This window comes from Pinus tabuliformis, chromosome 2_1, assembly GCF_031772625.1.
Source record: "Pinus tabuliformis cultivar Carrire ecotype Pingquan chromosome 2_1, CPIR1, whole genome shotgun sequence".
In the NCBI taxonomy this organism is placed as follows: Eukaryota; Viridiplantae; Streptophyta; class Pinopsida; order Pinales; family Pinaceae; genus Pinus; species Pinus tabuliformis.
The window spans coordinates 993,213,270-993,239,562 of NC_142299.1; the positions used below are offsets into that span (position 1 = coordinate 993,213,270).

The 26,293-nt window shown below is 37.4% G+C and overlaps 1 protein-coding gene across 5 annotated transcripts in view; it reads right to left on the bottom strand.

Moving 5' to 3' along the window:
- The window catches only part of LOC149203970 (endo-1,3;1,4-beta-D-glucanase-like), a 439,676-nt gene extending 420,278 nt beyond the window's left edge, over positions 1-19,398 (bottom strand). For 2 of the 5 annotated variants that reach the window (XM_089403639.1, XM_089403640.1), the window contains exon 1: positions 19,027-19,390. In XM_089403639.1, the coding sequence (XP_089259765.1) occupies positions 19,027-19,174 (148 nt within the window). In that variant the 5' untranslated portion in view covers positions 19,175-19,390. Of the gene's footprint in view, positions 1-19,026 lie in introns of all 5 variants that reach the window. The other 3 variants (XM_089403641.1, XM_089403643.1, XM_089403642.1) reach the window with 3 other exon arrangements.
- Positions 19,399-26,293: the final 6,895 nt, after the last annotated feature.

Sequence of the window (26,293 nt, forward strand, 5' to 3'; positions counted from 1 at the left end):
CTATGGCACAAGAGGATGGGACACTTACACCATGGGGCTCTGAGAATTCTCAGGGAAACAGTATCAGGAGTTCCAGAGCTAAGTAACGAACGAGATGATGTATGCAGAGGATGCGCTCTAGGCAAGTATGCCAAAGCAACATTTTCCAGAAGTAACAATAGAGCTCAGAGTGTTCTAGGATTGATACACTCAGACATCTGCGGACCTATGTCCACAAAAGCTCTTAGTGGCACTGAATACTTCGTCACCTTCATCGGTAACCATTCCAGGAAGACTTGGATCTACTTTCTGAAAACCAAGGATGAGGTTTTTCGTCGATTCAAAGAGTTCAAGGCTCTAGTAGAGAATTTGACAGGAAAGAAGATAAAAGTGTTGCGCTCAGACAATGGTGGGGCCTATGTTGACAAGGACTTCACCGATTTTTGCGCTAGGGAAGGCATCAGAAGAGAGTGGACAACTCCCTACAATCCGGAGCAGAATGGAGTAGCAGAAAGGAAAAATAGGACTATTGTAGAAGCAGCTAGGGAAATGTTGTATGATCAAGATATGCCCAAATTCCTGTGGGCAAAAGCATGCAGCATGACAATTTATGTCCAGAACAGGACTCCACACAAGGCATTGGGCAAAATCACTCTGGAAAGGGTCTTCACCGGGAAGACACCTGAAGTCAGTCATTTCAAGATATTTGGGAGTTTGGCGTATTGCCGTATACCCGAAGAAAAGAGAAAGAAATTAGATCAAATTGTTGAGAAAGGATATCTTGTGGGATATAGCGAGAATGCTAAGGCATATAGAGTCTATCTTCCAGGGAGTAGGAAGGTAGTAGTTCGGCGGGATGTAAAGTTCATGGAGGACAAAGCTTTCAGGAAATCCCGAGAAATGCCTTCCGAGGAGCAGTCAAAAGACGATCCGTTGGTCCAACCACTTCGACCAACAAAAACTAGTACCAGCAATTCTCCTAAAGGAAAAGCTTCAGAACAGGAAGAATCTCAGGAAGAGGAAGAGTTGATAGATGTACCCACTACTAGTGGAAGAACGAGCCAGGAACTCTAACAGATTCTACGAGATGCAAAGGACTTCATTGGTGCACCCAGGAATGATAAAAGGGAGCGAAGACAGTCAGACAGATACCAGGCCCTAGTAGCTCAAGTTGGGGAACCCTCTAGTTTTCAGCAGGTCGTTCAGCATCAAGTATGGGTAGATGCTATGGTGGAGGAATACAGTTCTATAATGGTCAATTATGTCTGGGAAGTGGTACCTAGGCCTCAGGACAGGTCAATGATAGGTTCGAGATGGACCTACAAAGTCAAGTATGCTGCAAACAACAATGTGGATAAATACAAAGCCCGGTTTGTGGCTAAGGGGTATGCTCAGAAGGAATGGATAGAGTACAAAGAAACCTTTGCCCCAGTAGCCAGGTATACTTCTATTAGAACCGTGATATCCCTTGCAACACAGATGGGGTGGGAGATTCATCAGATGGATGTCAAGACGACGTTCTTGAACGGGGTGATAGAAGAAGAAGTATACATTGAACAGCTAGAGGGCTTTGAGGCACATGAGAAGAAATCTCATGTATGCAGATTAAAGAAGGCCTTGTATGGGCTTAAACAGGCACCTAGAGCATGGTAGGGTCGAATTGATGGCTACTTGCAGAAGATGGGGTTCGTCAAGAATGACACAGATCCTAATCTCTACTATCTTGTCGTAGAGAATGAGCCTCTAATCCTGGTGTTATGTGTGGATGATCTTTTCCTGAAAGGATCATTCAGGCTCATCAAAGACTGCAAGAAGAACCTAGCCACAGAATTCGATATGAAGGATATGGAACAGATGCATTATTTCCTGGGGTTGGAAGTTTGGCAGCAGAAGGGTGAGATCTTCCTTGGACAAGGGAGATATGCTACAGAGATCTTGAAGAGATTCAGGATGCAGGACTGTAGACCTATGGCTACTCCAATGATCACCAACTGGAAGAAGATTGATGCATCAGAAGATAAAGATGTTGATCCCACCTTGTACAGGCAGCTTATAGGGTCCCTGATGTATCTAGTCAATACCAGGCCAGACATTTGTTACGTTGTCAACACCCTCAGTCAGTTCATGGTGGAACCCAAGAGGGCGCACTGGGCAACAGCCAAACATGTTCTCAGGTATATACAAGGAACAGTCGAGCATGGACTATTGTACACCCAAGGCAATGACATCAAGCTGAGTGGGTTCACTGACACAGATTGGGCTGGAAGTTCAGTAGATCGGAAAAGTGCAATCGGGTATTGTTTCAACATTGGATCAGGAATGACCTCCTCGTGTAGTAGAAAACAAAAATTCGTGGCTTTGAGCTCAGCTGAAGCAGAATATATGGCAGCTAGCATAGCTTTGTGTGAAGCCATATGGCTTAGGAAATTGCTTGTGAATCTATTTAGGAGAAGTATAGAAGCAACCAGGATTTTGTGTGATAATCAGAGTTGCATCAAGCTCTCTGAGAATCCAGTATTTCATGATCGGTCGAAGCACATTGATATCAGGTGTCACTTTGTCAGAGACTATGTCCAACGAGGGGCAGTACAGTGGAGGTACACTCCTATAGGAGAACAGGTGGCAGACATCCTCACCAAGGCTCCAGGAAGAAAAAAGTTTGTTTATTTCAGGGAGAAGATGGGGATGGTGAAGAATCCATTTCAGTAGCAGCAATGGATAAGCATCGGGAGTTGCAGTGTAGCAGTTAGCAGTGGTAGTGCTATGGGCAGCATGATGCAGCATGTTGAGAGGGAGTTGCAGTACAGATGTAGCAGTGGCAGTGGTAGTGTCATGGCCAACAGTACAAGAAGCAGCAGTGCAGTGGATGTGGGGCAGCAGGCCAAGCATCAACACAGAGGATCGGTGTGATGCTTCTATGGTGAAGCATTGCTAGAGCACATTCATCGCTAAGAGGGAGTGTTGATTTTGGGTAGCATCGGATGTGCTCTAGCCTTGAAATTTGGTGGAGAGACTAAGGCACATGAGAACTCCAAGACCCACAAATCGTTTGGAGAAATTCCACCCGGAAGAGGAGTTATTAAAATAGTTAATATTTTTAATGGCTTCCTAAGTCTAAACTTAGGAAAATAAAAATATTAATGGGTATTAATAAAGATAAGGGTGAGAAGCTTCTAAGAGATGAGGATCAAGTCTGTTTTAATCTTAGTTGTTGATTAGAGACTTAATCTCAGTCGTTGATTCATCAACAGCAAAAGAATAAGAGAAGACTTGAGGATCATTTGGAGACACACTGACAGATACTCAGTATCCCAAGGAAAATCGATTCTCAAAGAGAAGGAGATCGATTTCAGAGGGAGGGTTGGAGAATAGAGGAAGAGGAGGGCATCAGCAGCAGCCAGTGACTGAGGAGGAGGTGATGTAGGGGCATTGAGAGACAGCACAGAGGGAGACACAGTCCAGGGGAGACGCAGCCCTCATGCAGGCTGACGCAGAGGGACGCATAACCACACAAGCTGACGCAGAAGTGAGAGAAGGGTCTCTAGGGTGTCAGAAAGTTTCTAGGGGAAAGTCTCAAGTGTTTTCTCTCAGTTTCTCTGTAAAATCATTCCTTGTAAAGTGATTGTTGCTGAAGATTAATAAAACCCTCATCTGCTGCACCAGTTTTCCCACATTGGGTTTTTCCGGGGACAATTGTCCAAAAACAACTGTGTTGATGTGATTGGTTCTTGTGCATGTATATCGTTGTTATTTTCTCTGTGTAATTATGTGATAACTGCAGTAGAATTTATTTTAATGTTTGCTTAAGGGATTTCGTAAATAACTTATTGTGAAGAATAAGTAGGTGAAATAAATCAGTTGTTGTAGTAGAATTTCAGATCAGAAATTTTCACACCATTTCAGGCCAAGAGGTAACTCCTCAAATGAATTGTGTTTATTCATTAAGATTACTCATGGTTATATACATGAGGGAGTGACTCTTGGGCTTCACCTCCTGATGACTTTTCATTTTCCATTATTTACTATTTACATTATTTACAAGTGTTCACCCAATACCAATGATTAGGTGTCAACACTTCGTTACCCTTTCTCTTGACTCTTTTCTTCGCAAATTTCAGAGATCCTTGGTTGACGTTGTGAGGGAGTGGACAACCTCTATTTATAGAGGATTGTCCCTCCTTTAGGCCGACATCATGACTGTAGGACTTGTCTATTTCTTCATCATTTTGTTGTTTGAAGGATGTTGTTGCAAGGAGGAGACTTTGACTTTGCTTGGAGGTATTCCTTTTGACTCTAATACAATTATATACATGGTGTAACATGCCCTTAAGGAATTCAACATTTTCTTTTGACTCCTTGACTCACCTATAGCACTTAACATGTGCTAGACCTATTTCAATGAGCAAGAAACTCATTGACATATATTATAAAAAAATATTTCTTTTCTTGAATAAGTACAAATATCAAAAGTAGATTTATGAAGACCAAACCTAGTTAAATTTCCTTCAATACTCCCTCTTAACTAGGGAGGTATTCATACAACATTATAAGATGTTTGGCAATGTTTCAATCTTGAAGAATTCACATAAGAGAAACCAAATTTGCAATCGAATGTGTTCTAGCCTTGAAATTTTGTGGAGAGGCTAGAATACATGAGATCTCCAAAACCCATAAATTGTTTCTAGAAGTTCCACCTAGAAATGACTTAATTAGATTATTAACCAGTTTTTAAATATTTCCTAAGACTAAACTTAGGGAATATGGTTCATTAATCAGTATTAATTAAGACAAGGCGAGAATCATCTAGAAACTCGCACGGATCAATCCAGAGATGATCCTAGCCATTGATTAAATTTTAATCTTGGTCGTTGGTGATCCAACAAAGGATTATAAGAGGAGGTCGATGTGGTGATGGAGAACACACTTGAGAGGTTCGATTTATGAGCAGGTCGATTTCCAGAGTAGTAGAAATCAATTGTCGGAGAGAGAGCTAGAGATCGAAGCAGTGAGAGAGCGGTAGAGACAGTGAAGTCGGAGGAAGATTTCCAGATCTAGTGAGTGCATTTGCAGAGAGGCAGGAGAGACACAGAGAGGCTGACGTTGGGGCAGCGCAGTAGCCTCTAGAGGCAGTTTCGATTCTGTTGGGGAAAGTCGGGTTTTAGTGCCAGAAGCTGTACATAGGTTCTGGGGGCTAGGAGAAACATTTTCCCAGACAGCACGGCTTGAGGAGAGGCTGATCTAGACTAAGCGCAGAAGGGACTGCACTAGGGTGACGCAGAGCCAACATAGAGGTAGTTTGGACAGCTCACTTGGAGTTGCAGTCAGAGCCCAGATTTGCTTGTGGGGTGAGGAAAATTCCTCACTAGATTTTTGCCAGTATTTTCTCTGCAGGATTGCCAGTATTCGACATCCAGATTGTACTCAAATTATTTCACTATTGCTTAATATTAAAACCCTCAGCTGTTACACTGGTTTTCCCAAGTTGGGTTTTTCCGGGGACGTTTGTCAAAAAATAACTGTGTTATTTTATGTGTGTGCTATTCAGTATTTTGGATACTTTTCAATTGCAGATGTTGCAGTTGCAACAGTGACAAAAGAGAGGGAGTTGCAGTGCAGATGCAGTGTCGGCAGCAGCACAAATGCAACGTATATCAGAGTTGCGCAGTGGTTGGTGGGCAATATGACCAGACATCAGCAGTGTGACAGGAGATGATGTAGAGACAGGGTGTTGCTACAGGATGTGCAATAGCACTAAAACACATTCCTCGCTAAGAGGGAGTGTTAGTTTTTGTAGCATCGAATGTGTTCTAGCCTTGAAATTTTGTGGAGAGGCTAGAATACATGAGATCTCCAAAACCCATAAATTGTTTCTGGAAATTCTACCTAGAAATGACTTAATTAGATTATTAACCAGTTTTTAAATATTTCCTAAGTCTAAACTTAGGGAATATGGTTAATTAATCAATATTAATTAAGACAAGGTGAGAATCATCTAGAAACTCACAGATCGATCCAGAGATGATCCTAGCCATTGATTAAGTTTTAATCTTGGCCGTTGGTGCTCCAACAGAGGATTATAAGAGGAGGTCAATGTGGTGATGGAGAACACACTTGAGAGGTTCGATTTCTAAGCAGATCGATTTCCAGAGTAGCAACAATCAGTTGTCGGAGAGAGAGCTAGAGATCGAAGCAGTGAGAGAGGGGCAGAGACAGTGAAGTCAGAGGAAGATTTCCAGATCTGGTGAGTGCATTTGCAGAGAGGCAGAAGAGCCACAAAGAGGCTGACGTTGGGGCAGCGCAGTAGCCTCTAGAGGCAATTTCGATTCTGCTGGGGAAAGCCGAGTTTTAGTGCCAGAAGTTGGACAGAGGTTTCGAGGGCCAGGAGAAACATTTTCCCAGACAGCAGTAGACTAGACGGCTTGAGGAGAGGCTAATCCAGACTGAGCGCAGAAGGGACTGTGCTAGGGTGACGCAGAGCCGGGGCAGAGGTAGTTTGGACGGCTCACTTAGAGCTGCATTCAGAGCCTGGATTTCCCTGTGGGGTGAGGAAAATTCCTCACTAGATTTTTGCCAGTATTTTCTCTACAAGATTCCCAGTATTTGTAGGAATTTACAAGGTAAGTTCCTCAGACAGAACACCAAAGGACACCGCTCACAAACAGATCACAGATCAATACACTAGTGTTCTTGACGTGGTTAAAACCCTCAAAGAGGGAAACAGTCCACGGCCTGAGCCAACGCAGCCACTTCAAGCAATTTATTAATAAAAGAATGAAAATTTACATAAGCTTCTCTCATGAACGGTTACCCTACAAATGACCCTCCATGCTCTTTAAATAGAGATCATGGACCAATCAGGTGTTAAGCCACGGATCAAGTGTCGGTAATACCGAAAGAATGAACTGTCGGATCACTTCATGTCTAGAACATATCGTGACCGTCGGATTGTAAGTTACAAAAGTACATAGTAAAGAAACACACTTTACCTAACTCTACACTAGACCAAGTTATACTTAACTATTTCCTATGTGTCGGAATATCCTAATAGTATTCGGCATCTAGATTGTACTCAGATTATTTCACTATTGTTTAATATTAAAGCCCTCAGCTGCTACACCGGTTTTTCCAAGTTGGGTTTTTCTGAAGACGTTTGTCCAAGAATAACTATGTTATTTTATGTGTGTGTGCTAGCATTTCTTCCAGCGTTTATTCTTCCGCATTTTATTTGTGTAGATTGCAGTGTGATTTATTCAGTATTTGTTGTAGCAAACAGTAATTAAATTGTTAAATTAAATTTGCAATTAGGAGAATAATTTTCAGTTGCTGCAATAGGGTTCCAGTTTGGAATTTTCACAGGGGAAAACCCAGTCCAACTCTTCCACTAGTAGATTCAAATCAAGATGAGACAATCCAAGACCCTTTCGACCTAGACAAAGACCTCCTCCAATCACCAAGTCAGCCCTTCCTTCAAATAGATGATCTATGCCAAAACTTCCAAGTGTCATCTTCCTCAAATGTAGCTTCAATCGAGAATTTCGGCCCCCAGCTTAAGAATTTTGGGCCTGCAACTTATTCAGAAATTTTGGCCCCAGCTTCAGTCCAGAAACCCTAGAAAACTTCGCACATGTGAGAGAGAGAGATGCCTAAGAACTTGATTTTTGTCTTTCCCAACTTCTTTCTTCTTTCTCCTTCACTTCGCTCTTGTTTTCTGCCTCTTTCTCTTGTAGATCGAACTTGTTGAGTGTGTTCTTCAAATGATTCGAGCTGCCTCTATATACACTGCTTCTGCTGGGTCGAGTAGCCCTAATCCAGGCTGACTTCATTAGGACAAGGCCGAATTGGCGAGGAGGGGCAAAATGACCATTTTGACTCAATAATAAATTTCTTTACATGATACAAGAGCCCAAGGAGTGTCTAATAAATATGACAATGACTCTCTCTTTACTCTTGACAAGACCTAGAAGCCTTCAATGGAGGCTATGATCTAGAAAACAAATGAAAGAGCATGAAACCCATGCTTCAAATTTTTTTTTTTACAATAAAATTTTCTTTTGACAAATACAATTATGAAGACCGACACTAGTTACATTCTTCAACACTCTATGGGTCTAGTCCAGAATTTTCCCAAGAAATTTAATGAAGAAAGATTGTGTCAGGTGTAAATTTGCTGTGGTGGTGTGATTGACCTCTTAATTTTATTTCCACCACATTTTTAAGTTAATATACTAGTGTATTTATTTTTCAACAAATTCAGAAATATTTGAGAAAAATATTTTTTGGGGTTTTAATAAATTGTTGAAGTAAAATAAATCAGATATAGTATGAGAAAATTTAACATAATGTCAATATCAGAAGTCAAACCTGTGTAAAATAAATCTGGACAGCAAGTTAGAATGTTGATTTACACTTAATTAATAAATTCTGCCATGGAATCCATGCAGATCAAATTCACCTCGAACCAGTGTTATTAAAGTGCAGATCTGAAGTATAAATGTCAAAAGCAGCAAGCTTATCACTCTGAAAAAATTATTTGTAACTGTAGCGCCTTGAATTCGGTGGATGATGGAGTAGAAAATCAATGGAGCAGACTGATTCTCAATGCCAATTGATTCTGAAAATTCAAGTAAAGCAATCAGACACGCCAATCAAATGATATTTAGCTTCCAAAACAGTTGTTGCCTTTATCCCAAAGCTGCAAGTAAAAATTTTGAAGACTTCAACTTCAAAGCACTCTAGGGGACATCAAATCACTTCCAAAACAGATTCTATCACCAAGTCCAAGGATGGAATCACATGAATAGGACAAGAGCGGCCTCTACCTACAAAATAAGATGCTCTCTCACACTGACTCAGGACCAAAAGAATGGGATAAGAAGACAAGATAAGTCAACCAAATAATCAACATGAGCCCTCACTACCTCCCTTGGCTTTTATAGAATGAGCTTGGGGGTGTAGAAATACTATCTTCCTAAATAAGAAAGATAGAAATAGTGAAAGATTTAATAAAAGAGTTCTCAGGTAGCGCGCATGAGAGAGAGAAGGAGATAAGATAAGAAATGATAAGATAATTTTATTTATGTCCAATGAATGACGATGAATAGATCAATGGGACTGCTAGGTACATCAGAATCAATACAGAGTGGAGTGCAAACACTAATAAAAGTAGATCTAATCTATACGATCTAATAACTAAAGTCTGTAGTCTATCATCCAGCACGAAGATATAAAGGTGGGAACCACATAAAGGCACTATCAAAAATTAAGCACTTTGGAAGAATGTCCATATCCCATAGTGCCATCACTTAAAGATTAAGAGGAGAAGTTGCTGTCCATAGAATCAGCACCCACAATATGTATCTCTCCTACTAGTCCAAGTGGAAGAAAAGAAAATTCTAGTAGAAGACTGGCTAGAAGAGCTAGAAGAGTGGCATTGTCGCATGTCTCACTACCTAGAAGATGCAACCCTCTGCCGAAATTTGGATGAAAAAGAAAATCTACTAGAATAGGAGGAGTTGTTGGGCGGATTCAACACGCTACATGTGGAGGTCAAATGTCCCCGCGCCCCTCCCCCCCCCGGGATCTCATGAATATGGAGGCTAATGTGCTGAGCACCAGAAAGAAAGTGGTGACCGTCTTGGTAGTGTCCAGAGGAGGAGGTAGCCTAAATGAGGAAATTCCAAGTCCGAGAGTGACCCTCATGTACAAGGCTAGACCTGATTGATCCAAAGATCTGAAAAATATGGAGGAGATCTGAGACTTCTTGAGAAGGCTATTGTATCAACCTCATATCTTGTGATAATGCCAAAATTAAGCTCTAACTCTACCCAAAATTCAAGAGAGTGAATTAGCTTAAGTGTGCCTCTTCCTAGGAATAGGCCTATGATGAAGATAACACCTCTAAAAATAAAAAATAATCAAATCAAGATTCTAAAAGTACCATCTAATTGTCCTCATCCTCCCATCCATCCTCCATAATCTGAATGCCAGTCCAATGCGTGAGGACAAAGCTACTTGAAATAGATATGGAAACCTAAATGGAAAACCTACTAAAAATAGCACAACATGCACTTTCCTCCTGGAATATAAAACTCTATATAATCTCCACACAATCATACAATGCAACTCTAGAATAAAATCTGCAATAATGAACCCAAGCCAAGGCAGTCACAAACTTTCAATGGTAAATAGTGAACTCACCCTGTGTTATATCGACAAATATCTGTTAGCCTAAATCTGGTGTTGACAGTGCCTTGTTCCCTTGAACCCAATACAATATCCAAGATTTACAGTTAGTGATGATTCACAAATGAGACCTCCATACATTATTATTGGTCATGCAAAGTATTTGGTACATATTATAGTGACTTTTGTTGTCTGCTACATACTTTGCAAGGTATTCTTCCTTGCGTAGGCATTCATCCTTGCCATTTACACAGTTGCACTTTTCCCAGTGACTTAAAAATCCTATTCCATTACGCTGAAAATCTACCATTTCACTATTGTTAAAATGTTTATCAATGTCAGCTTGTTGCCTTTCTCTCTCAAAGTACAATGTTTCTCCTATTTGAAATGTAGTAAATTTATCCATCCTTAGTGAACACAATACATAGGCCTCATTCGTACGTAGGAAGTCATTAGGTCATGTTAAAATATCTCATACTAATCTGGAACATTGTTAAACGAGGTTGAAATTTTCAATCTATAAATTGAGTCAGCATTGGTGTCTTTAAATTATGTTAGGAAAACCTTGCATGTGTAATTCATGTGTTATAGTTTGAATAAGTAATAAAAAAATGACTGCAAAATAATAATTTGAATGGATAGTTATCATTTGCAATGAACCATGAGTCATGATTTTTTAAAACTAGTACAAATCCATTTTAATCCCAAATTTACTAAAACTAGTTCTTAATCCCAAATTTACTAAGCCCGTGGAAAGGTTATATAAAATCTGAATGCAACCTTCTTGTTAGTTAGTCAAAGATCAATATTTTCCTATTTCAATGCGCATAGACATGCTCTTCAACCCGTAAACATTTTGACGTGGTCAAAAATAAAATAAAATTAGAAAATAAAAAAATAAGAGACATAAATTTATCGATAATTAAAATTATAAAAATAAAACTATTAATTATAATTTTAACTATAAAACTAAGTTGCATGAAGCACCGAAACATTTCAGAGTTTCTAAAATGGGTATGTTTAGAAACATCACCTCCCAAAAATGGAAACGTTAGCCGAAACGTCATATATGTTTATATATATATATATATATATATATAAGAAATTTATAAATTAGTGAATAACACATTTGTTAATTTTAGATTAACAATGGTATGTTCTATGCTTAAGAACAATTTACTTCAATTTTTCTTATTAGCCCAATATCAATTTCCATATTAGCAATCACATTAACATGATAGTAAATGCAGATAAAACATAAATAAAAGGTAGAAAACAAGCCAAGACAAGAGGACATAATATTTGGCGGATGCTAGGGAAAAACCCCAATGTGGGGAAACCCTTTATCAAGTATTCTTATTATTCTTCAAAAGTTTAGCAGAGAGAGGGAGTACAATATACAAAATTCACTTACCCAAACACAGTCAAATCTGTCTAGTCAAACTACAGTCAACAGGATGCCTAACTAGAAAGTCAACGCTGGTCAAATCAGCAGAATTACTCTTCCAAATCAGCTCAGTCAAACCTAGTCAAATCGGCCTCCAAAGACAATCCAAATCAGCCCAAAACAGTCCTGAAGAAATCAATCAAACTTGGTCAACACAATCAAACCTGTGGTCAAACTTGTTGTGGTCAACGTTTGTCAAACATCACAGAAAATTTCGGTTTTTGTGCCAAAGAATGTGGCCTGCCCAAACAAAAATATTCCCACAAAAATCGCAGTCAAATAAGGTCAAACGTTGCCGGTCAACGCTAGTCAAACTTGCTGCAACTTGGTCAATGCAGAAATCAGAAAACCCTAGTCAAACTTTCACACATGTGGAGGAGAAGAAGGTTGCCTAAAGTTTGTACGACCCAATCAGATGAGGAGAGAGAGAGATATGTGTGAGATCATGAATGTCCAAGTGAGGTAGATGCTCCTTCTATTTATATGCAACGTTGAGGGTGAAGAGACGTGACTTTTGGGCTTCTGAGCCTACATTAGATTGTTGGCCGACCTTAATAATTTGTCCATAGAAAAAATAAATTCATAATTCCATTTATGCATGTCAGAATGAGATGATCTTTAGATCAATCCTACACCTCTCGGAAAGAGGAATCCAACAAAAATATCATCTCCATCATATGAGTTGTCCAAGGTGGAGTTTGGCCCTAGTTGCTAAATTTAACACTCCCTCTCAACTAGGAAGAACTCCACCTGCCAAACCATCTGACAATCTGCACCATCCCTGTCATCTCTCCTCTGCTAAACTATAAAGAAATAATGAAGAAGAAATGTTCGAGAGTGTATCATACCACTCTCCACTGACCTGAAGTCAATCTCCATTGATCCCAGATCAATATCAAACATCCTAGCATAGGGAGTATGGTAGTACACGATGCATCCATCGGTAGTACTATCCTCATTTCCCTACTCATTAGCCAAATGAGAGGTACTTCCCATGAGTCCCAAACTACATGGGTAGGATATATCAGCAGGAGAAGGTGAACCACTCATCCTGCTCATATGCCATAGGAGAAGGTGAATCACTTATCCTATGCATATCTCAACCATCATGGGTATCACAGGGGAAGGTGAACCACTTACCCTATATACAGCGCACCACTAGGGGAAGGTGAACCACTCACCCTATGGTCGCTCATCGCTCCAAGAAGTACCCCAAGCCCCCCGGAGCTCCCAAAGCTCAATATCCAACTCAAACGGGACCCTCATAAGAGGGTCTCTCCACGACTCCAAGTCATCCATAGAAGGTTAGGAATTTGACCTTCCCAGGGGCTTCGTAAGAATATCTGCGACCTGATCATCAGTCCCAATGTGATGGAGCCTTATTGCTCCCCGTTGTACCATATCCCAGATAAAGTGGTACCTAATATCAATATGCTTGGAGTGGTCATGAAACACGGGATTCTCATAAAGATGAATCCCACTTTTGTTGTCGTAGAAGATCACGGTGGTATGCAACACATGTCCAAACAACTCACTAAAGAGCTTCCTCAACCAAACAGCTTCACAGGAGGCCATACTAGCAACGATATATTCGGCCTCGGTTGTGCTCAAAGCAACTGATTTCTGCTTCCTGCCCATCCAGGATATCAAAGTAGAACCTAGTGAGAAGCAACATCCTGATGTGCTCTTACAATCCACCACACTACTAGCCCAGTCAGTATCAAAATAACCATGGAGCCTCGCATTCCCGGCAGTGTATCTCAGTCCATAGGTGATTGTGCCCCGAAGATATCTCAAAAGATTCTTGGCAGCAATCCAATGTATGTGATGAGGCTCGACCATAAATTGACTCAATGTATTCACTGCAAAGCATATGTCCGGACGGGAGTTCACCAAGAACATCAGGGCCCCCACGAGTTGACGATACTCAGAAGGATTTCCCAAATCAGGCCCAACAGCACTTCCGCATAACTGCTTGAAGTTAAGTTCCATCAGAGTAGTCACGGACTTACAATCCAGCATCCCAAATCTTTCAAGTAGCTTCACAATGTATTTTCCTTGAGAAAGGAAAATCTCACCTAGCTTTTGCTAGACCTCTAATCCTAGGAAATAATGCATCAGTCCTAGGTCCTTCATCTCGAATTCAGAATCCAACTCCCTCTTACATTGATGAATGAGAGGGTCTGCACCTGTCAGAAAGAGATCGTCCACATAAAGTACCAAGATGAGAGGTCTATCATTCTCAACCTTAAAGTAAAGGTTCGGATCAGCTTCACTTCTTGTAAAACCCAGCTTCATCAAATAGTTGTCGATCCTCTCATACCAAGCCTGGGGAGCTTGCTTCAACCCATAGAGGGCTTTCTTCAACCTGCATACATGTGTCTGACGATCTTGAACTTCGAACCCCTCAGGTTGTTCTACATAGACTTCCTCCTTAATTGAACCATGCAAGAAGGCAGTTTTGACATCCATCTGGTGTAGATTCCATCCTTGCGAGGCAGCAAGGGCTATAATCGAACAGATGGTGGTATATCAGGCAACAGGTGCAAATATCTCATCGTAGTCCACACCTTCCTTTTGAGAGAAGCCTCAAGCAACAAACCTGGCCTTGAACTTTTCAGCACTTCCATCAGCTCCATGCTTGATCTTGTAGAGCCATTTCGAGGTGACAACGGATTTGTCCTTGGGTCTAGGGACCACATCCCAGACATCATTCTTCATAATCGACTCATACTCTTCGTTCATAGCATCCTTCCAAACTTGGTGCTTCACAGCTTCTTCGAATGTGCAAGGCTCAGATTGAACAATGGTGCTCATGGCAGCTAAGTACCCTTGGTACATATTCAGCTTTTTACTTTCACGAAAAGTTCCCCTTGGAGTAATATGATTCTCGGCATCTTCGAGAGTTTCCCTAAGCCATGAGGGTCTCCTTTTTGAGGAGGAGGGCTCATGAGGAGGTGGATCAATGGGATCCATTGGTCCTTCAACATCGGGCATCGGCTCATCCTGCGGTTCTCCCTGCTTTCTTGTATCTGCTTCTTTGTCCTTCCTTGGAATAGGAAGGTTACTAATCTTCCCAAGGGCAGCATCTTCATCAAAGGTGACATCATGACTTATCTCCACTTCTCTTTGACCAGGCACATAGATTCTATATGCCTTAGAAGTTTCACTGTAGCCCACAAATGTTCCTTTCTTCCCAGATGCATCCAATTTGTTTCTCTTTTCTTTTGACACGTGAAAATACACAGGGCTACCAAAAATTCTAAAATGAGAAACACCGGGTTTCTTACCGGTGAAAACTTCTTCAGGAGTTTTGGAGTCCAACGCTTAATGAGGGCATCTATTTTGAACGTACACGGCAGTGTTGGCATCTTTTGCCCATAAGAACTTAGGAAGGCTTTGATCATGAAGCATAGCACGAGTCGCTTCTATAATGGAACGATTCTTTCTTTCAACAACTCCATTTTGCTCGGGAAAATATTCGGTAGTAGTCTCCCTCTTAATGCCAGCTTCTCTACAATAGTCATTGAACTCATTTGATTCATATTCTACTTTAAATTCAGGCATACCTATCACCATCTTCCTTACATCGGGTAGAGCCTTATAATGTAGATGAGCAAACCTCCGATGCCATAATTCAGATTGAAGAGATGTGTCGCAAGACATAGCTCCTAATGGGCTTCCTCCAACTTGATATAGGCTATCAACCCTGAATCCAAGAGTAAATGCTTCTTTGAAATTCCTTTTCCAATCACGTACCTTTCCATCAATGAATGCCACCTTGAAGCCTTTGTCTTCCGTCGTCAAGATAGATACCAGGTTCTTCTTTAAATCAAGTACATATAGTACTTCTTGTAGATGAATGGTGTTACCTTAATTGAGTTGAAGAGTAACATTTCCAACTCCCTTCACGGGATAGGTGGCATTGTCCCCAAGAATGATTTCCAAATTTGTATCTTTTTCTATCAGATTTGAAAGAGCTTCCTTATACCCAGTGAACTGCCTTGAGGCACCACTATCAATCAACCAATTTCCCAAGGTATCCAGTGGAGAGGCATTAGAGAGGGCAGATATAAGATAAAATTAATTTTGCTTGTTATCTACAACATTAGATTCATCATACCTGGAGTTTCTTGATCCTTTGGGAGGTCGACCATTTTCATGTTGAGTAGCGGGAGCATTCCTTTTTCCTTTGTTGTTGAATCTGCCATTCCTTTGATTGTTGTTGCCTCTGAAATTGTTGTGGTTGTTGTTGTCATCATCCCAAGGTGTATCCCTTCTATTAGAACACTCCCTAGCATAGTGGCCAAACCTGTTACAAATGGAGCATCTTCTCTTCCTTCCATCTTTGAATCTCGGTCTTCCTTGACATTGCTTCTTTGAACTTGCATTTTTCTTCTTTTTAGCATGAGCGGAGAATGCAATAGGTTCATTCCTATTTGAAGGCATGTCTCTCTCCATCATCCTTGTTTCTTCTTGAGTACATCTAGTCAACAATTCATCAAAACCTGGAATCCTGTCATTGTTGAGGATAGTAGTGTTGAACACATGCCATTCACGAGGGAGACCTCCAAGGGCAATGAGAGTGAGCTCCCTATCAACAATAACTTCTCCAATTGAAAGAAGATCATTTTTTATCTCGGTAATCCTCATGAAGTAGGATTGGATATCTTCACCTCTTCCCTTCTTTATGTCCTTCAACTTGTTTTTGAGAAAGAGGACTTGGTTTGCATTGCTAACTTTGAACATGCCCAACAACCTGTCATACATATCCTTAGATGTGCTCAAATCGGAGATGTATGCAACCAAATGCTTGTTAATAGAATCCCTGGTGATCTTCTTAGCTTTGACTTCACCTTTCTTGTACTTTGTCTTAGCGGTAGCCAGTGCATTTGAAGGAGGTTCAATAATCTTTCCCTGCACATAGTCCATAACATCCTGCTCTTCCAAAGTCAAATCAAGAGACATCTTCCATGCATGATAATCAGACTTATCATTGAGCTTGTCATCAGGTTTGAAGTAAGATGCGGAGGCCATTGAATCTTGTCCTTGTCCAACAAATCTTAGTGATTGCTCTTTTCACTCTTGCTTGGGCTTTGTCTTCACCTCAGCTCTGATACCATGTTAATTTTAGATAACAATGGTATGTTCTATGCTTAAAAACAATTTACTTCAACTTTTCTTATTATCCCAATATCAATTTCCAGATTAGCAATCACATTAACATGATAGTAAATGCAGATAGAACATAAATAAAAAGTAGAAGACAAGCCAAGACAAGAGGACAAAATATTTGGCAGATACCAAGGAAAAACCCCAATGTGGGGAAACCTTTTGATCAAGTCTTCTTATTATTCTTCAATAGTTCAGCACAGAGAGAGAGTATAATATACAAAATTCACTTGCCCAAACACAGTCAAATCTGTCTAGTCAAACTGCAGTCAACAGGATGCCCTAACCAGAAAGTCAACGTTGGTCAAATCAACAGAATTATTCCTCCAAATCAGCTCGGTCAAACCCAGTCAAATCAGCCTCCAAAGACAGCCCAAAACAGTCCTGAAGAAATCAGTCAAACTTGGTCAACACACAGTCAAACTTGCAGTGAACACTGGTCAAACAACACAGAAAATCTCATTTTCCGTGCCAAAGAATGCAGCGTGCCCAAATAGAAATATTCCCACAAAAATCACAGTCATCAAGGTCAAACATTGCCCTGTCAACGTTGGTCAAACCTGTTGCAACTTAGTCAACGCAGAAATAAAAAAACCCTAGTCAAACTTTCGCATGTGGAGGAGGAGAAGGCTGCCTGAAGTTTGTATGACCCAATCAGTTGTGGAGAAAGAGAGATATGTGTGAGATCATGAATGTCCAAATGAGGTAGATACTCCTTCTATTTATATGCAACGTTGAGGGTGAAGAGACGTGACTTTTGGGCTTCTGAGCCTACATTAGATCGTTGGCCGACCTTGACAATTTGTTCATAGAAGACATAAATTCATAATTCCATTTATGCATGTCAAAATGAGATGATCTTTAGATCAATCTTACACCTCTCGGAAAGAGGAATCCAACAAAAATATCATCTCCATCATATGAGTTGTCCAAGGTGGAGTTTGGCCCTAGTTGCCAAATTTAACAACATTATCTTGTAAGAAAAAAGGGAATAAGACCTATAGAAGACAATTTCGAAGGAAAACCAAGTCTATATTAACTCTCATAGATGATTACATAATGGTTGAGTTTTGGTCAAGTTTCAGGTACGGGTACATCCCGAAACAGCGGGTTCCTGGAAGTTTCGTGCAACATAGCTATAAAATTTTAAAGGTAAATTAAACTATAAAAATACCTTGGTTTACAAGCATTTGGTATTGCATAGCCCATAGTATTTGTTATGATGAACCCTGAGGTTTGAGGAAATCTATTATGGAATGCAAGAGTACTAGGTTAGATCCATTTTAACTCCTAACTTGAGCCTTCTCGGAGCTTGGTAAATCCGAATTTAAGATGGATCTAAGCTGGTTATATTAAAGTTACCGAGCATCATCTACCCTAGCTATAAACATTTAAGAGCAACTAGTCTTTCTTATGCAACAAACATGCATACCACTGAATGGAAGGCCATTTCAATAACAGAGATTAAGTCCTTGAGATTGTTCATCATCAACTAGATAATGATATAAATTTATATAAACATTAAGTACTTGAAATTGTTCCTCATAAACATTAAGGACTAGGTTAGATCCATCTTAACTCCTAACTATCCCTTTGAACGCTTGGTAGATCCAAGTTTATATTAAAGTTACCACCCATCATCTAAACTTGTAAGAGCAACCAGCTTTTCTTTATGCAAGAAGCATGCATACACTTGAATGGAAGGTCATTTCAATAACAGAGATTACGACCTTGAAACTCTTCATCATCAACTTGATTATGGTATAAATTTATATAAACAAGATTCTTGTTCTAGAGCATAGATATTTGGTGCCGAGACACCACGTTTAGTATAGAAGCCTAAAGAAGCCTTCTGGCAGAGACTTGTATAGGTCAACAAGTGAATATGTAAGATGTCAAAGAGTGATAAAAAATAATGCCTTATTAATCTTTAAAAGAAACAATGATGTGTGCCCTCCAAAACAAAGTAAGTTATCACTAAGTAAGTGGCACCTCCCCTTAAAAAGATGGGATCCCCCTATCAAAACATTTGCACGTAGAACTTTAGTGATGTCCTAAGAGCAGATACTAAGATGGCAAACATCAAAATGTTACTGAATATATCAATAGTCATCACTTGTCTGAATAGCCGAGCAAGTTCTCAAAAGTTTGATTAAAGGGCAATGGCAATAGCCTATGAGGAAGTTACAGAAACAAACGAAAAAATCAGCCAGCTAAAATAGATTTAAAGACTGAGATTAACATACCGAAGATGTCGGAAACGAGAATGACGCCCAGCTTGGCGTCGGGAGAAGCGGTAACGTAGGCCGACAGATGTTGGAATGTCTCCACCCGTCCAATACCCGCACCAGGATCTAACTGAGGAGGCGACTCGCAGCACTGAGGACCGGCCATCTCTTAATATCTCGTCTGTTATTAGATTTGTAGTTCACCCTCCACTGTGTTAAGAAGGCTTATGTATATATCTAGAGTTGTTCCGTGTTCAATTTCACCAGGGGAAACGATGGTTTAAACAAGAGAGCTTATGGATATATGTAGACTCGTTCCGTGTTCAATTTAACAGAGGGAAACGATGGTTTAAAAAGTGTAATACTGCGTTTATATATATATATATATATATACACTGCGTTTATATATATATATATACACTGCGTTTATATATATATAAACTCAATCTCGCGCTATCGTCCGGTCGATCGCGGGTGGAAGCGGTGGTATCAGTGTTTGTTACTGTTGGAATAAGATGATGGACCACACCCAGACTTCTTTATTTTTGACGTATTTTTAAATAAATTTTTCTATTATAAAAGATGAATGATGTAAAATTTAATAATTTATAAAAATTTTTTTATTAAAAGAGAGTCTAATTATGCAACTCCATTTGTAACGTTGAGATAAGATGATGCGACTCCATTTGTGACGTTGAGATAACATGATGGACCACACCCAGACCTCTTTATTCTTGACGTATTTTTAAATAAATTTTCCATTATTAAAGATGAATGATGTAAAATTTAATAATTTATAAATATTTTTTTTATTAAAAGAGAGTCTTTGTTCAAATATAGGTCAAATTTCAATTTTTCATGTTTTTTATAAATGAATTAAGATGTCTAGAGTGCTTTTCATAAATGTAAGAATGTTTTTTATTAGACCTATACCGTATACGGTATCAGGTAGGAAGTGGTTTTATGATTTCGCCAGGGAGTGGTTTTATGATTTCGCATTAGTTTGTTTTTAATTTGTTTATATTAAAAAAATCGACTTATCTATAGTTCAATATTGTGAATTCAATTTTTGTTTTTTTATTGTTATTTAAATTTATTTATTTATAAAGTGATGGGTGGAGGTCTTATTATATTATATGTTGTTTAGTAATTTTTATTTCTATTAATCATTATTTTTTTGTTTTTAGTTTTATTACTTTTTAATTTGACTTATACTTCTTTTTTTTTGTCCTTTTTTCTATAGCTTTTTTTCTATATTTTCAATTCCAATTAACCATGTTGATTAAATTTTGTTATTATTATTAAATTTATGTATTTGTAATATTATTTGAGGTTTTATTCTCTCATCTTTAGTAACTTCCATTACTGACCAAACCCAACTCCAATTGCCATGGAGTGGAAGTGTGACTGTTGTGCGAGTGGAAGATATGTAGTCCATATTTCTACTGTAATTCTCATTTTGAGTTGATTTTTCCATATAAGAACCAAAATTATTGTTGGCATACTCTTTTTTGCTTTGCATTATTTCCTCCTATTCCATTTTATGGAGTGGAAGATATACTTTCCATATTTCTATCTGTAATCCTCATTTTGAGTTGCTTTTTCCATATAAGAACCAAAATTGTTGTTGGCATACTCTCTTTTGCTTTGCATTATTTCCTCCTATTCCATTTGTCTTACATTAAATTCATTTCATTGTTGGACCTAACATTTTCATTTGTGAATCCTACAACTCACGACATCTTTCTTTTTTGTCTTCATGGTATTTTGCACTTAGAAGGTGATTGACTTTCGCTTTAATTTTATTAACTTTACTACTTGTTATGGTTAAAAGCATGTGTTTCCTCCTAATAGGTCACAAGTTTAAAACCGGAGGGGGGTAGAGTATGTATGTCTTCATAGACTTAGCAGTCAAATCGTTGTGGGGATGTGGGTCCCTAGGGGGTCTCAAACGCCAATTTAGTGTTTGGTTTGGTTGTTACCTTAAAATTGGATAATAATAATAATAATAAGCAAGTGGGGGAATTCCTCCTTGCAAGGATGGAATTTACATTAAATCTCCTTGTTATGATTTTCTATGGAGTGGGAGCTCCTCCTCTGTGATCATTGGTCTAGTCCAAAATATTATGCCAAACAATCCCAAAAGAGTCATTCCTACCTCCAAGATATATCAAAAATTCAAGAAATTGATCTTATTACAAGAAATTGAATTCAAGAATTCAAGAAATTGATCTTCTTGAATTCAAGAAGTTTTATTTTTTTCTCTCCTGTGTGTATCTATGCTCGTAGGTCAAAGGATCTTCAAGAAATTGGTCTTCTTGAATTCAAGAAGTTTTTTTCTTTTCTTTTCTTTTTTTCTTTTTTCTTTTTTCTTTTTTATCTCATGTGTGTATCTATGCTCAGGCCAAAGGATTTGAAGCTCTAGTCGGGGTGGACACTTGGCTAGCGGCAAATCTAGTGCAATACACTGAGCTCTTCATTTCATTTTAGGGGATTCAAATTATAGTGTGCAGAGGTTGCGATATGGGATCCAAATTAATTCTACTAGTGCGCAACAACAAGAGTATTACCAAGATCCCATCTTGAAGTTCCAGATTCCGCTTCAAGTCACCACAAAAGGAGAGATTGCTCAGCATTTATTGGGAGTTTATTCTTCAATTTCTCATATGTTTCAATTGGTTTGATAAAGTTGTTTTACCTTCTTTCCTCGACCCAAACACAAAATATTGATCTCAGTTACCATGCAAGAAATTAATGTGTGAATTTTGTTAAAATGATTTAATCTACTGCAACTTATTCCTAGTTGTATTCAAAGTGAATGTGTCAAATTCAGCCAATTTAATACTAAATCAAAAAATAATAGAAAAATGTAGAATATTTGGAAAATATTTGAAAATGGTTATGATATATTTAATTTATTTTAACATTTAAAAAAATTTAATGATTTTTTTTTTTTAATTTTCATGATATGAAATGTTTTAGGAATTAAGTATTTGGATTAGAAAATAAGTGTTTTGTTGTCAATCTATAATTATTAGTGATTTAATTTATATAATTGTGCTAGTTATAATTTAGTTGTTAAATTAATAGTAAAACAATTGCTATTGTGTACTATTCATAAATATTAATTAACTTGTCTTTACAATTTAATTTAAAAATTAATCATCCCAACTCCAGTTTGCTTTGCAAAAGAAAGCACCATTTGAGATATAACAATAAAAATTTTGTTCCATATTCCCCTGCTTTTATTGCCACAAACACAATTGCATTAAGCTCTATATCAATCATGTACAATGCCCATGAACTTTGTAGGAGACAAATGGTTGTGCAAAACAAGTTTCTTGGAATTGACATCTCATTCAGTTGAAACTAAGTTCCTCCATATCAATTTGAAGATTTGAACGAAACACTGCCAAAGAAATAAAGCTATAAAGCTTCAATACAGCCAATGAGGTAGGGTGCTCACCAAAAAGCACCATTTCAGCACAATATTTTCACTTTCATTTCTATTTTTTATGAAGGCATTAATTGATCAGCCAAGACTCCAATTAGCTATATTTAAACTAGGTACTAGCTACTACCTACTAACTTGTTATACTTGTCGCGGTGTATAACACATTGGATTTTTTGTTTGATTTTTTATTAGTTTGTGGTTAACCAAACAAATTTGCAGCTTATCCATGATTTAACATTACAAATTGAATTTTATTATTTTTTGTTAATATTTTAATTTATTTATCTTAATCTTGATTGGTTGACCTCTTATTTTGTAATGATTACATTTGTAAGTAGTAGTTTTATTTATATATAGTTACTAATTTTTAAGATCTCATGAAAGGTGTATAATGATAGCAATGGTAGTTACTATAAAACAAATTTTGTGCAATAAGAATTATGCCATATGGTGTTTCCTTCAATAACTACTTAGTTACAATAATCATGACATGATTCTTTGGAATTTGGTATAGTTGCAATTACATATATATTAAAAAAATTAAAATCAAATCATTTATAAAATTAATTTTTCCAACTTTTCACATTTAAGATTTCTTCTCATGTCCCAACATCCCAACATCATTGATAAAAACATTTGTTTTATGTGGGAAAATATGATTCATTAAAATTTTAAAACCTTACAAAAAGGGTAGTTTTATCCATCAACAAATCTTCATTGTTTTTTAATTTAATTTAGTTATATTTAAACTAAACCCATGTACTAGCAACTATGTAGCACTTGTTTTTTAAAAAAATTGATTTTTTATTTTAATTTAGTTATATTTAAACTAAACTCATGTACTAGCTACTATGTAGTACTTGTTTTTAAAAAAAATTGATAAACTTTTAAAACTAATTTGATTGACTATTAGCATCATGTGAATATTAGCTTTCCCAATTTATGGATTCTTTAAGTAATATGTTTGATATTTGTAATATTAAAAGTATAATTTTTTAATTTTAAATGGTTTATTTTCTAATTATTATTATATATTTATTGTTAAAATTTAAATAAAATTTAACCTAATTGTATCATTTCTTTGTAATTTATTTGATATTTGTTTTTTAGGTTATCAAAATATTGTACGTCCATGATATTTTTTAATTCGAAGAGTATATTTTGTATTTTTTTAAAGTTGTTTTATGTGATGATTAGTGTTGGCTTTAATGGTGTATAATTAGAGTAGGCTTAATAGTTAAGAACATATTTTTCCCTGTTTGAGGTCAAAGGTTCAAATTCAGACGGGGTAAAGTATACACTGCACACCTCCATAGACTTTCACAATAAAATGGTTGCTTGGAGGGGGGTCCTTTGTCATGCAAATAAGGGGGTCTCGTGCACCAATTTAGTGTCTCAGTTGGTTTTGACCTTACCACTATATATCCATCTTAACCATGGAGCTAACATGAACCTAAAGGGATCAAATGTCTTCACAGACAAACTTCTTTTAGAGTGCAAAATACAATGTGTAATTTTCAATTGTTTAAATTGCATTTTTCAATGTTATATAGAGTACAAAACTCAAATTTGTAAGTCCAAGAAATCTATGTTAGGTTTTGACAAAAAAAACATATACCTAAAAAAGGACCAAATTGTAAAATAATGAGACCACTTCAAATGTTTTAACTATAAAAACTTATTTTTTCCAATGGTTTTATATCATATATACATAAAAAAATAAAATAATAATAATAATATATACATAGTTGACATTAAAATATTTTAGATAAAATTTGCATCGTACACATTAAAATGGCTTTTTTGTTATTAATATATTATTAAGTATACGTCAATAATAATTTGTATTAAAATATTTTAATGATAACCCACATTGAATATTTTATTATATACACAATTAACATATTTTCTTTTAGCATTTTTTATATACAGATATATATGAAGTTGGCACCACATAAATTAGTTAACATAGATCTTCAAATAATTTATTTAAATCTTGTGTTGAAATAATTTTGAAAAGTATAAGGTTTAAACGTCTTAACCACATTTTTTTTACTTCTAATTACTTTATATGAAATTATATTATGTCAGATGGACAACTAACTAAACATGCATAACATATTCATTTTTGTTTTTTGTTATAGCCAACATTTGTTTTCTATTTAGATAATATTTTTATTTTTATTTCAAGAGGGACACGTGTCAACTCCATGTTGAGCAAGGTGGAATTACACAACGCTCACATATTGGACCGTAGAATGAGCCTCTCAGCTCAAAAATTAGATTATTATGTCTCCGTGTGGGACGACCGAATGGTTGTGACAATTGGACGTTATCCCCTCCACCCAGTTTCAAATCCCACAAGGCGACATCTTTGGTCCATTGAGATAAGGCTCAAGGAGTAGGCTTCCCCACCCTTATCGATTCTCAGCGCTTGCTAAGTCATAAATTCCTAGTATATCTGGCTTACGATTTGTTGGATATAATCTTGGTGTTATAGTGGCAACCACTAGGTTTGATCTTTGGCCTTGCCCAAATTAATCCAACAAGTTACCAATTCACTCGTAAATAATAATATTTTTTTTTCCAATGAAAAAATCAAATAGTTTATTATAAGAAACAAAATTACGTTTATAGATGTCATTTAACATTTTGCTTATGTATTGCCACCACTATGGGGACTCCAAAAGTAGGGTTATATGTGTCAATTTTACAATCCATGTATTATATCGTCAAATTATCCACAAAGGAAGCAAAAAACATCTCATGAAAACTCAAAGGTACGACAAAAAAAACTTGCAATATGCGTGTGCCATAAGTTAAAATAGGGGATATCTTGAAAGCAATTGTAGTAAGAAGAGAGAAATAGATCAACCTAAGGCTAAATAGAGCTAGGAGTCATGAATACATTCTAGAGAGGAGGCTTGCAAAATTTCCTTGATCTTCTAGCAGCCCTTATCCAATGCCACACCGGCTTTGGAGAGTGTGTCCAATTCTTCATTCTAATCCTTGTAAATGTGATAAAAGGAATCTATGAAAAAAAATAGATAAATGTTTTATATTTTCGAAAAGTGGCTAGAGAGAAAAGTTGTTGAGTTGGTAAAGACCCTTCATCCAAAAAATAGCCACTTGAGAATCACAAAAAAATGTATGGAATGTAGGCTTTTCTCTTTTTCTAATAGAAGAAGGAGATAAATACTCATATGCTTAGTAGAATTGTTTGTAAAGGGATCTAAACTAGACATGAAAGATGTGGAGTGAGAGTCAATGAGGTGTATAATCCCCCCATCACTCTCAATTAAGGGGTACCTTTTGTCGCACCATCAAAGAAGGCTCAAGGTATATTTGGGGCTATCTAAGAGGAGCATTTAGGCGAGAAGAATATAATTGTGCGATATAGAATCCCACATCCAAAATTTCCAAACTTTGGATATTGAGCGAGAAGGAGAGGGAGGATTATCCTCGAAAATGGCATGATTAAGAGCCAACCAAACACCCCATGAAGCTAAGAGAGGGAGAACTTGAAATTTATTTTCTTGGCAGGTAGAGAGTCAATCTTAAAGAGTTGATTCAATAGTATCTCCTTGCCAAAGAAAAAAGATTCCAGAGTCTTTGAATTTCCTTCCAAACCTCTCTCGCTAAAGGGAAAGAAAGGACAAGATGATAGTTTGTTTATTCCATCTAGCAAGATACAAAACATTTGTTTGGATACTAAAATGAATTTTTTTTTTATAGAATATCCCAAGTCAAGGCTTTGTTGCAAATTAACAATCATGTGAGTTTGTATTTTATTATTATTATTTATTTTTAACAAAATAGCTTCCAAAGTTT